Consider the following 12,307-nt stretch of genomic DNA (forward strand, 5'->3'; position numbering starts at 1 on the left):
AAATCATATGTCAGCGCACACATAATCAGTCACATCCATACACCCAAATACACATGTGCACACACGATAAATCTAGCCCTTCCTTTAAAAATGAGCTGCCACATCTTACCCGACTCTGGGGAGAAGCAAAACTAGAAGACGGAGGAAGGAGGGCAGTGGGAGAGAAGGATTATCCAGTGCTCTGTTCCTTCCACACAAAGCACACGTTGAATACTGTTAGTTTCAGAAAGCCACGGTCTGCGAGCAATTTGAAAGTTTCTGGGGTTTTTTGTTTTTTTCCCCCCCGGAGCATGAAGGAGTCATCTTACTTCACCAAACCCCAAGAGGACTCATTTTAGTTGATTTTTACATCATTATAATGCTTGTTCTCTCACATAATAAACTAATATTTATTATTTCACTGGTTGCAAAGCTGAAGTAAAACTAGAAGCAAACATTAAGCAGAAGGTGGGATCATAGCTGAGGGCAGTGAGTCATGAAACGTGACTGAATTACAGTGATGGAGGACACAGAGTACTGGTTTGCTGATAACATGATGTGTGTGTGTCTGATTGATGCACTTCCAGTGTGTGAAAGTGTGCTTGTTCTGGTTGTTGCAGTGGTACATGGTGACTCTAGTTCATATCTACAACCGCTGGAAAAACAGTGAAATTGCCTGCTTTGTGAACGGTGAACTGGCTTCCTTCGGAGACATTGCCTGGTTTGTCAACACCAGCGATGTAAGTAGCAACAGTTTAATAGTTTTTTTTTTTTTTCTTTTTTCTTTTTTCTCAAAAACACAACAGGAGTTGGTGCTACTAACAGCTCATGTAATATTTAATGTCTGCACAGATTCATGGAGAATTAAAGGAAGAGTGTGTGATTTGGGGAGAAATGTTTTGCTTTTCATGTAGTGCTATTTGTTTTTTTTTTGCTAAATGCCCAAGTATCCGCTTAAATAAGCCATTTCTGTGTTTGCAAATCATAAATATTATTACATGAACCATTTGGTAAAATGTAGCCATTGATTCTAGCATGTAGGGGTTCGGTGCTCTAACAGGTTTTCTGTCTAAATATCAGTTTCGTCACTCAAAACCAAACAAATAACACCCAGACTATCTTGCCTGATTTCACTCACATCCATTCACAGTCCTTGCTTTCAGAGGGCTTGCCATTCCCTCCATCTGTGAAGCATGGAAAATGCAGTGGAAAATGATTAAATGATGACCGTGTTCGATTCACACTTCAGAACTCTGTCACAGTCCACAGGATTGCTTTCTGTCATGCTGAGATAAAAGATTGTAACATTACATTATGTTTGGAATTATTGTACCATCACAGTGTAATGTAATCCTGTAGATGTCAGAAAGCAAATTGGCTTCTTGAAGGAGACGTGATCTTATCATTCTTAATATTTCTGCTTTAAAGCTAGAGTTAACATCAGTGTGTCTTACCCTGCTGTTCTCTCTTGATTTTTTTTTTTTCCTTTCCTTTTTGGTTTTGTTTACCCACCCCCATCTGTCGTCACCCCTTATTTCCTTCCTCGCGTCATACCTCTTTTTTTTCCTCCTTTTGTCTATTTTTGTTTTTTCCTTTTGGTGCTCTCGTAATTCCTTCCTCCCTTCCTGCTTCCTCCCTTTGCAGACATTTGACAAGTGTTTCCTGGGATCGTCTGAGACGGCAGATATCAACCGTGTGTTCTGCGGACAGATGGGGGCAGTGTACCTGTTTGGAGAAGCTCTCAGCGCTGCTCAGATCCTTGCTATCTATCAGCTGGGTCCGGGCTACCAGGTTGGAAAGCATAAAACTGTATTTTATTCACAGCAGAACATAGAAAAGAATATCAAGTGTTTAAACTGACACGTGTTACTATTTTTTTGAAAAATCTCAAAAGTTTGGACATGTGCAACTTTAGAGGAACATTTTTGCTACTAATTAGATTAATTGTAAAAAGTTCAGTAACATGATTGGTTATAATAATGAGCATCTTAGAGAGGAAAAATATATACTGGCATGACTTCTCTCCTTTTGTCAACATTTTAAACATTCAGGAATTAAGAAGGGCAATTTTAGCACCTTTGCAGGTTGTTTACTTTACTTTCTTGGATACTATGACATCCCTGTGCCATGTTTTTCATCTCCTCATGTGTAAAATGTTTTCAGTGGGTGACAGCTCTGCACTGGAGGCAACAATCTTTTTTTGGAGCTATGCTCGCTTTTTAACTGCATAATGATAACAAGCTGGGTGGCCACAACAGGGCACAACATCCACGGTTTCCAAGAAGAATTTCACATTTAGAAAAATCATCCGAGTCCATATTAAATGAACAGCAGTGGTGTTCTTTTGGATCGTAGCCAGTAATCATAGATGCTTACAGAGATTTCAATATATTATCAAAGTCCTTTAATGTGTTGTAATCTAAACATACTTTGGTATACAAGTTAAGAAACATTCATTTATGTTGATGAGCTAGTTGCCTCCGGGAGGTTATGTTTTTGGTAGCGGTTACATGCATCTGTCTGTAAACATGATAACTCAAAAAGATTTAAATAATAGTCTGATAAAATTTTATAGGGGTGTAGAGTGAGGTCCATTACAGTTTGGCTTACATTCACTGAGGTCTTCAAGGTCAACTTAATAATTTATTGGTTGAACATGGACTAAAAGCCTTAAACTTATAAACAATGGTTCTTACTATTATTCTCAGTGTGGCATGTGTTGCAGTATGTATAAAGATTTAAAATATCCCGTCAAATGTACTACATGAACATAAAGTATGTTTTAAAAAGAAGAAAGAAGGTAGATGAATGAATACAAACTACAGTATTGTTCCCTTAAAAGTAAGAGCTGACCAGTGAGTGAGCTGCTCGTGGATGTTTGTGCTCTGAGTGCGTCTTGTTGTCCTTGCAGTCTTTGAGCAGTGGATCTGTCTCAGTCTTTACTAATGAACCTAATTAGTTTGTGCTCCAACAGGTCTGTTTTTAAGACTCCACAACTGGGATCAAATTAAAATTAGGCATATAATCTTTCAAAAGCAAGAATTCTCTGTTTAAACATGCAATGTCTCGTCTTTGAAGTATTGTATAATTTGCAGATGATTGCGTTGATTCAGTATTTGTAACTGGCCTTTTTGTTTGGTTAATAGAGTTGTAGAAAGATGCATGCTTAAAAGAACGATGCAGAGACTGTCTCATGTTATTTTTTTACTAAACACTTTTTGCCCTTTTCTTTGTCTTGCTCAGGGCACATTCAAGTACAAGGCTGAGAGTGACTTGTTGTTCGCTGAGCATCATAAGACCTTACTGTATGACGGCAAGTTGTCTTCTAGTATTGCCTTCACTTACAATCCCCGAGCCACAGATGCCCAGCTCTGCCTTGAGTCCTCCCCGAAGGACAATGTCTCCATTTTCGTCCACTCACCCCATGCGCTCATGCTGCAGGTAATTACACCCTCACGGTTAACACTTAGTGCGTCTATCATATTAGAGCCATTCCCCCCTTGGAGATGGTATTTATAGCGTTGCTTTACTTTAACCTTAAGTCACCATACAGCACCAACATTAAAGCAGTTTCACTGCCTAAATTCATTCAGCACCTCTACACCTGCTCCTTCCCTCCCGCTGTTCCATATGTACCACTCTTTACTCTCTTTCTTCCCACACGGTAATGAAAGTGGCCCAGTTGGCATCTTTTCATTTTAATAGCCTCATTAGGGCAGAGGAGCAAATGTGTTGAGCCAGCCAGCCAGACTGCTGCAGCTGCTGAAAAATGCCATCCTGGTGCTCTAATTATAAAATTGGCTTTCTCTGGGAGATTTAGTTTGGAACTACATTTGAGTAGTTGTGCATTTTTCTTTTGTAGCTGTATATGGTGTTAGTGCATGGACATTTTCCAAATTCTGCCATAGTCATGTACGTACCCACAAACATGCTCAGAGAAATGTGCACCGCACGTGTAAAACTGTTTCTTCAATCATGTTGAGTTTTCTCCTCTCGAGCACTAATTGAGTTTTTCTCTCATGCCCTCTCATCAAAGAAAGTACTTTGTTTCCTCTGTGGGGGAGGCCTTTGCCGCCACATAAACATACGCTCCCTACACCACACAAACAAACACACTCGGTGTGAAATATGAATGAATGTGTGACCTATATTTGCAGCTTTGCTATTCCATGCTCAAAAATTCCAATCCTATAGAAGAAGCGGGGAAAAATTCTCACTTTTTTTCGGTTTGGTTTTCTCATCCATTAGTTGTGTCTACCCTCTCAAACACTGAGCAACATCCATATAAATTTGGGGGGAAATATTATAAAACATTACAGTAAATAAGAGGAAATATCAAAACTATGGTTTGAGGTTAGGAGGTTAGCAGGCAGCAACAGTCAAGATTCAAATGAGGGCTCTTATGTTATGCTGTGGCATTAAAACCCCAAAAGTAGTTACATATCCCTGTAATTATCAGAAGAACATCTGTGTGACCCTGTGCGATGCTGATTGCATGTGTAACGTGGATATATATATGTGTGTTTCTGTAGGATGTGAAAGCTGTGGTGACTCACTCAGTCCAGAGCGGCATACACTCTATCGGTGGTGTGCAGGTCCTCTTCCCACTGTTTGCACAGCTGGATTACTGCCAGCCTTCCAGCAACGAGCTGGACACCTCTGTCTGGTAACACCACTTACGTGCACTACAGTAGTAAGCCGAGCAGTGAATAATCAGGAGGCTTTTGTTCATTTGTCATTAAGACCACTCTGGTTGTAACACATATGGTGTTTTATTAGGGCTGTTACTTCAAGGGCTATGAAGCGTGCAGAGTAACAGTGAATTAATATTGTACTATTGTTTCTTAACTACTACAGAATTGAATGGTCTAAATAGTGTACGCTGCTTCTTAAATTAAAATGTTACTCTCAGATTATTTTATCCTTACTAAATGTTTAGTTTAATACATACATTGCTTTGTTTATTACTTCTAAATTGTATTGTGGATGTTTTTGCAGTCCTCAAGGTGATGCTAGGTTGAAACTGTTACCCCAGCACAAAGGAGACACACAACCTCATTCAATCACATTTCCTGTATGATGTGTCCTTGACAGTCTGGGCTTTGTCAGCAGCTTACATAGACTGTCACTGTCTGACTTGTAGTCTGTCCTTCTCTTTGTCCCTGTTTGTCTGTCTGTGGCTCTTAGCTGCACTTTGCTATCCTTTGTGATGGAGCTCTTGAAGAACTCAGTGGCTATGCAAGAGCAGGTCTTGGCCTGCAAAGGCTTCCTCGTCATTGGCTATACTTTGGAAAAGGTGAGTAAACTGGCTTAACTGGCAAGAAGACCATTTTCCTGTCCTGGTAGTTGCACTGATAATGATCCCAGCACAGCTGTAACACAAATATTAATTCATCTCCAATGCAAATACACTAACACAGGCACACATTAACACTTACTGTACACTTCCTTGCTTGGAGCTCCTCCTCTTCTTTCTCTGCATGGAATCTATTTTCCTTCTTCACTTTGCGGTCTCTTTACCTTTGTACTTCCTATGGATTTTTTTCCTCCCTCACCTCCACTTGTGTCACTTTGTGCCTCCTTGTCTCCCTCTCTGCGCCAGTCTTCCAAGGTGCATGTGACGAGGCCCGTCCTGGACATTGTACTGGCCTTTTCCAGATACCTTAGCAACTTGCAGAATGGGATCTTGCTGCTCAAGCAGCTGTGTGACCACATTCTGTTCAACCCTGCCATCTGGATCCATGCCCCTGCCAAGGTAACACACAGGGCTACATTATTTTTTGGTTAAGTTTAAAAAGATGTAGAAATTTTTACTGCACACAGATTTGCCCCTCTGTGCTTTTGCCCTAGAACTTATTTTCAGCTTTTTTGCGCTTGGAGTTCAAGGTTATCCCTCCACCTATAACTGCCATTAAAACAAGAATGACTCGGTTCAACCCTTAGGAGCTTTCCAAGCATCCAGTTGCCTCTCAAAGGAACAAAAATCAAGGACACAGTAAAACTGGACTCGACCCTGAGTGCATGCACATTTAAATTTCATTTGCTTTTATAACCTGTGCAGGTGCAGTTGACACTCTACACCTACCTGGCGACAGAGTTCATCAGCACAGTGACCATTTACAACGCTATTCGCAGGGTGGGCACTGTGCTTCAGATCATGCATACACTAAAATTCTACTACTGGGTTGTCAACCCTCAGGACCGCAGTGGAATCGTACCCAAAGGCCTAGGTGAGCCTACACACAAAATGCAAAAGTATGCAGCAATTACAACATAATCAAACCCCTGATAAAACTTAGCTTCCACATGCACATGTGCACAAAAACACAGATTCACACATACAAGCACACCCACACTGTACGCAAGTCCTTTCAAGTGATATCGAGTCAAACTTTTACAAAATAAAATGGATCATCTTGTAGTTTTGTGCCTTTTTTTTGTTAGCCACGCTGAACAGCCATTGAACTTTTTTGGTTTTCAGAAGGTCCAAGGCCAAATCAGAAGGAGATACTCTCTTTGCGAGCCTTTCTGCTGCTGTTTGTCAAGCAGCTCATAATGAAGGTAAGCTTATGCCTCTTCCTCAGGCATGTGTTGTAACTCAGCATGCACTGCTCTTGTTCTTAGGATGATTAAAACCTTTAGCCATCCTTTGATCTGCCTGTTGGTAAATAAATGTATCATATTTGCTATATCTGACTTTTTTTTTTCAATATATTGTAATGCATATATTACACTTGGCTTTGCAGGGTTCAAATATTTTATTACAGTATGTGGAATTTCGATATCATTAAAAGTTTCATCATTATAATCTCATTTTTCCATGTTGGTGAACTAAGCAGCGTGTGCTTTGCATGTTTAGGGTTTACAGAGTTAAAAATGTTGTTTCTTAGTCTCCTCTTTTTCCAGTCTTGCGCTGTTAAAACAATCTGCGCCTTTTGCATTTTAGGATCATGGAGTAAAGGAAGATGAGCTACAGAGTATCCTCAGCTACCTCCTAACCATGCATGAGGTAGGCATAGACCGGCAGAAAGAGACCTCACCACCAGATGGCAACACAGTACCGCTACACTGCATTTGGTGTGGCTCACCATCTGATATGGAGAGCATGAGCAAACACTTTCTGCTTCTAAACGCTGCATTACTGGTTCTTGTTATTCTTCCAAGTCTGCCAGTTTGAGGTCCTGACAGAAGTGGGGTTGTTTACAGTGAAGTGATGCATAGCAAATGAATCATTCAGATCAGTCAGTAACGCAGTGAACCTAAATGGTGTTTACAGCACTGTCTGGAAAAGCCACCATCATGCAGCAGCCATACATTGCACAGCCTGTATGTTGTAATTCTTTAGTTCAGACCCTTATGATGTAGTCCATGTATTATTGCTGCTACTGCCACTGCTGTACAAGGCAGAAATATAAATATCAATTAGTGACTAGATATATATTTGCTTTTAGCTTAGATTTAAATACACAGTTCACTGTAAGCCCTTCATCATTTAGATATCATTGGCGAAGCTGGCTCGTTTCCCACTGTCCTTTTTAAATACTACAATAGTTTCAGTCTCCTTCCTTCATGTTCCTCAGGACGACAATCTCATGGATGTGCTGCAGCTGCTGGTCGCTCTCATGTCTGAGCATCCTGGATCCATGATTCAGGCCTTTGACCAGCGGAATGGGATTCGGTAAAGATCGACTTTTTATATCCATATTCATGAGCTCCTTTACAAACGGTGTGAATGGTTCCAGTTGGAGCAACTTTTGCATTTCTTAGTTTCAGCCCTGTGCTTAGGAAAACACAAGACATAACAATTTAATATGCATGTATTCATTAAAAAAAGTTTTTGCTGTTTAAATATGTTTCTTTTTGTTAACTGTTAAGATTTTCTGTTTTTCGTCCCACAGTGTGATTTACAAGCTTTTGGCCGCCAAAAATGAGGGAATAAGAGTCCAAGCACTCAAAGTTTTGGGCTACTTTCTGAAACACTTGTCACCAAAGTAAGTACTTTATTAGAAGTCTTTGTAGATACAAGAACACATTTTACTTTACTTTTTACTTTTACTAAGTGACGAAAAAACAGAAAGCCAACACTGGTAGATTTTTTTTTTTTCTAATAGAGTAGACTCTGCACTATCACTGCATACAAGCTGGATCTGCTGTCTCTAACCACGTGTCGTTTTTTTCTGCACTGCACTGTAAAATAAAAAGGGCTGTCCAAAAATATTGCAAACGAGAGGAAAAAAGTCCTTAACCTGGTTAATTTAAGAGTTTTATTTAGATGCTTACTGGATATTTTCTTAACAGTTTCGTTGGAGTTCTTTATATTCTAAAAATAAAGTACATTTTCTCATTATCCTGATTTTAACTGTATTATAGCTAAAACTCACTTTTAAAAGGATTCTCATTAACATTTAATTTGTATTAGCCCGCATGCTGACCGAACACAGTAAAATAACTAATGAAAAAGAAAAAGAATTTAGCATGTCAGTATTGCCATTTTGGGTGATGATACTTAATATAAATTTACTTAATGAAATTATAATTTTTTTGCTAATAATCACCATTGATACTGTGCAGCTTGTATTGATATAGGAGTTAAAGAAACAACTTTAACGATCGTCTTTGCAGCAGTTTTAAGCCTTGAAATCCACATGTGCACATCTGCAAGTAGTTCAGTTTTCGAGGCTATGATACAAAAGTAAAAGTGGGGCTGATGAATGATTAGAGATGAAAGCAAAAAGCCAGGCTTTGTCAGCGGGGATTCTCTTTTTCATTTCCTCCTTGTCAAATGTTAGCAAGAGCACAGCTGATTTGTACCGCTGCAGATTTCAAACAGAGCTGTGTAAAGATTTTTTATCTTAACACGGCTCCGTTTTTTATTTTTATTAACATTCGAGCTATCACACACTCCAGAATTGCTTTCGTTATTCCTTATAGTGTAAAGAGTTCTTTTTAAACATTGATTTTAATATTGATTTTAAAATTGAGATTCTGGTTGTGTGTTTCTGCAAACTGATATAAGTTTGGTTCATCATGTTTTCCAATATAACAATTGTTTAAGCAAATACTGATGACTGCTGACCGACCTTTGACCTTTTTATCATTTCGATCAGGAGGAAAGCAGAGGTCATGCTGAGTCACGGCCTGTTCTCCCTGCTCACCGAACGCCTGATGCTCCACTCCAGCCACTTCACCATGACAATGTACAATGTGCTTTTTGAGGTCTGTATGCTGCCCATTCACCCTCGAGGCTCGTGCTTGCAGAGTGGAAGCTTTCTATGTAGACAACATTAACAAAACACACACTAATAACCTCTGTGTTCAGCCACATGACAGATTTTTTTTTTTTCCCCAGTATGCTGAATTTGTGCCTTATTTTCTAATCTGTCTCAGTTGTTTGTACTTTATATGAAAATGCAATAACACATTAGGTTGACCACCAACAGAAATTTGATTTGTGAAATAATTTAGAAGCATGCAGATATCCCTGTGCTTTGTTTCTCTGTTATCCTCAAGACTTATGTGGACATTTATGACTTGAATCCCCCGATAGATTCTTACAGAGCAGATCTGCACTCAAGTGATCCATAAACAGCATCCGGACCCCGACTCCACTGTGAAGATTCTCAACCCACGTAAGTGCCTCCTCCGCGCCACACCGCTCCCCTAAATCATCTGCCGCAGCATACCCTCTACATACCTACGGCTCTGTGCCGCAGGAGGATATTCCCCGTGGATCCGTGCAATCGCTATATACCGTCAAACAAATGAACGACATAAATTTTGCAGCCGGAACGTATTTTCAGACTCCTGAACCTCAGATGTAAACCTTACACAAGGATGGTGCAAACACTTTGTGTGACAAATATACACTCGTCTGCTGGTTTTATTGAGCCTCGGCGTTGTTTTTCACCGGTATTATTTTACATATAAAGGAAAGATAAATGTAGTGACATGATAATAATTTATTCAGTTTATAATTGTGTTTTTAATTCATTTAGGTTTAATTAATGGTGAGTTTAGATTTTTAATGTGTTTTTTCTTAAATTAAATTGAGGATTTTATTGTACAATAATTAACTTTTATATAATTTTTGCTATTTTCAATGAATGTTAAAATGAAAAATATTTGCATAGCTGATAACTATTATTACTTGGCCATTATTTGTTTGCTTTGCATTTATATATTTAATTATACGTGGGATAAACACAGCCGAGGATGGTGGCTTTGGTCACTTTTATTATTTATTTTTTTTAGGCTGTTATTTACCTCGAATTTTACGTCAGCTCACCAAATCTTTCCCTCTGTTGAAATCTTAAGTGTTCATTTCAAACAAGAAAAGAAAACATCCCACTCTCTTTTATACTGGTGCTTTCATAGATGCACATGCAGCCTAAAAAAAAGAAAAGCTTTAATCAGTCTGAAATCCAAACACAAGCAAGGTTTACATCCAGCCAGACTTAATCTGACAAGGTCTTTGTGTAGTCACACATTGATTATCCAGGGCCTTTATTGCGTTAAAATCTCTCCTGCCCAACCATCCCGGACAGGCAGTATTATATCATAGGAACCTTGTATGGGTTTGCGAGCATATTGTATGGAACATAGACTGGTGGTCTGTTTCTCCTTTGCCGTGTATTCTCTTGATTTAATCTGTGACAAACTCCCAAAATGGCCCCCTGATTGCAGTCTTTAGTAACGTCAGAGCCAATCAAACAAACCGAGGAAGTACCGTTTCCCTCAAATTAACTCGAGGGAAAAGAACCAAGAGCAAATGGAAAAAAGAAGGAAAAAAAAGAAAGAAAGGAACACGCCATCCCTCCATCCTCATTCCCGGTACATGCTGGGGTAATTTTCTGGCGGTAAAGGTTCAGCGACTCATAATTTGAGTGACTAAGGCGTAGAAACAACACAACTGTCTGCCGGGGCAAGGGGGCATCGGTTAGCGCCAAGGTCTGAAGAGACGAGTGAAATCCAAGCCCTACAGTCTCTCTACTCAGAGCAAATGGACACTGACATTGTCTAGATAATTCATCTAAACAGTCAGTCTCTTTGGTTTAACCGAAGCCAAGCATTTCAGAAGGGCCTGTGACTCTGGCGCTCTCATTTGAAACGATACCAAAGCCATTACGGTATGATAAAGATCAATGGCTCTGGGCTTTTTATTCTCCTCTGTTCTGTTTTCCTTACCACGGGCGCAGATTTTCAGGTGTGCACAGCTGCAAGTTCAGATAGTTTGTGACACAATGATTTGCACATGTTGAAAGCAATGTATGATATAGCTGTTGATTTGTTCGGTTTCCCCTCCTGCGACCAATCCTTTTTGTATATCCAAACACGATGCTGGATGTTTCCAAATTCAAATGTTATTTTATAAGCCTTGAAAATACTGCTTGGCTGTTATGTATTATATTACAAAATGCACAAAGCAGACACAGTATTTTTGATATTTTCCAGCACTGGTGCTTTTTTTTTTTTTTTTTTTAACTCCATAAAGCATTTTCATCTCAGACTGTAAACAGAGTGTTTTTTTTTTCCCTCTTCCAGAGATTCTGAAGGTAATAGCTGCTCTGCTGAAGAACTCTCCCCCCTCTCAAGAGAGCATGGAGGTGCGCAGGGTCTTTCTGTCAGACATGATCAAACTGTTCAATAACAGCCGAGAGAACCGCAGGTAAGAATCGGACCAATTCAAAGGATAGAGAAGTACATCACACGTCAGTGCACGCTGCGTTTAGGCGCCCGTGGGGTTCGCCACCTCCTCATTTGCTGCCGTTTGTTTTCAGGAGCCTGCTGCAGTGCTCGGTGTGGCAGGAGTGGATGCTCTCTCTGTGCTTCATCAACCCGCAAAACAACGAGGAGCAGAAAATCACAGAGATGGTGTACGCCATCTTCCGCATCCTGCTCTACCACGCCATCAAGTATGAGTGGGGCGGCTGGCGAGTCTGGGTGGACACCCTGTCCATCACGCACTCCAAGGTCAGAGCGCTCATTATATCCCCACACACAGAGCTCACACGCAGCTTTGTTTATCCTTCTCTACAAACTTCTTCCATTTCCATTTCCTGTTTTTCTTTTTAACATCTTACCATTATCTTTTTGTAGCAAACACACTCACCATCTTGCTGAAGTATCATCAGCCTTAAACACTCACAAGCCTCTTCCTCCTTTTCAATTCCTGCCAAACAGAAAGCAATGATCATTCAGAGCAATCGGTTCTCCCACCCATGTCTTTACTTTCAAATGTGACACAACACAATTCCTCAAATAAAAGAATTACACAGCACTATCATCTCACCCGGTTACTTTCAGCAAAGGCGAGCGGGGTAATTGAACC

General features: G+C 39.9%; 1 protein-coding gene across 9 annotated transcripts in view; it reads left to right on the top strand.

The window, feature by feature from the left end:
- lrba (LPS-responsive vesicle trafficking, beach and anchor containing) overlaps positions 1-12,307 on the top strand; it is a 174,712-nt gene that overhangs the window by 30,873 nt on the left and 131,532 nt on the right. For all 9 annotated transcript variants that reach the window (XM_019360054.2, XM_019360055.2, XM_005469852.4 and 6 more), the window contains exons 7-21: positions 600-719; positions 1,624-1,770; positions 3,223-3,420; positions 4,512-4,645; positions 5,167-5,275; positions 5,582-5,734; positions 6,041-6,209; positions 6,461-6,540; positions 6,926-6,988; positions 7,560-7,657; positions 7,878-7,970; positions 9,087-9,195; positions 9,527-9,608; positions 11,521-11,644; positions 11,757-11,949. In XM_019360054.2, coding sequence (XP_019215599.1) covers positions 600-719; positions 1,624-1,770; positions 3,223-3,420; positions 4,512-4,645; positions 5,167-5,275; positions 5,582-5,734; positions 6,041-6,209; positions 6,461-6,540; positions 6,926-6,988; positions 7,560-7,657; positions 7,878-7,970; positions 9,087-9,195; positions 9,527-9,608; positions 11,521-11,644; positions 11,757-11,949 — 1,872 coding nt within the window. The remainder of the gene's footprint in view (positions 1-599; positions 720-1,623; positions 1,771-3,222; positions 3,421-4,511; positions 4,646-5,166; positions 5,276-5,581; positions 5,735-6,040; positions 6,210-6,460; positions 6,541-6,925; positions 6,989-7,559; positions 7,658-7,877; positions 7,971-9,086; positions 9,196-9,526; positions 9,609-11,520; positions 11,645-11,756; positions 11,950-12,307) is intronic.

This window comes from Oreochromis niloticus, linkage group LG6, assembly GCF_001858045.2.
Source record: "Oreochromis niloticus isolate F11D_XX linkage group LG6, O_niloticus_UMD_NMBU, whole genome shotgun sequence".
NCBI lineage: Eukaryota > Metazoa > Chordata > Actinopteri > Cichliformes > Cichlidae > Oreochromis > Oreochromis niloticus.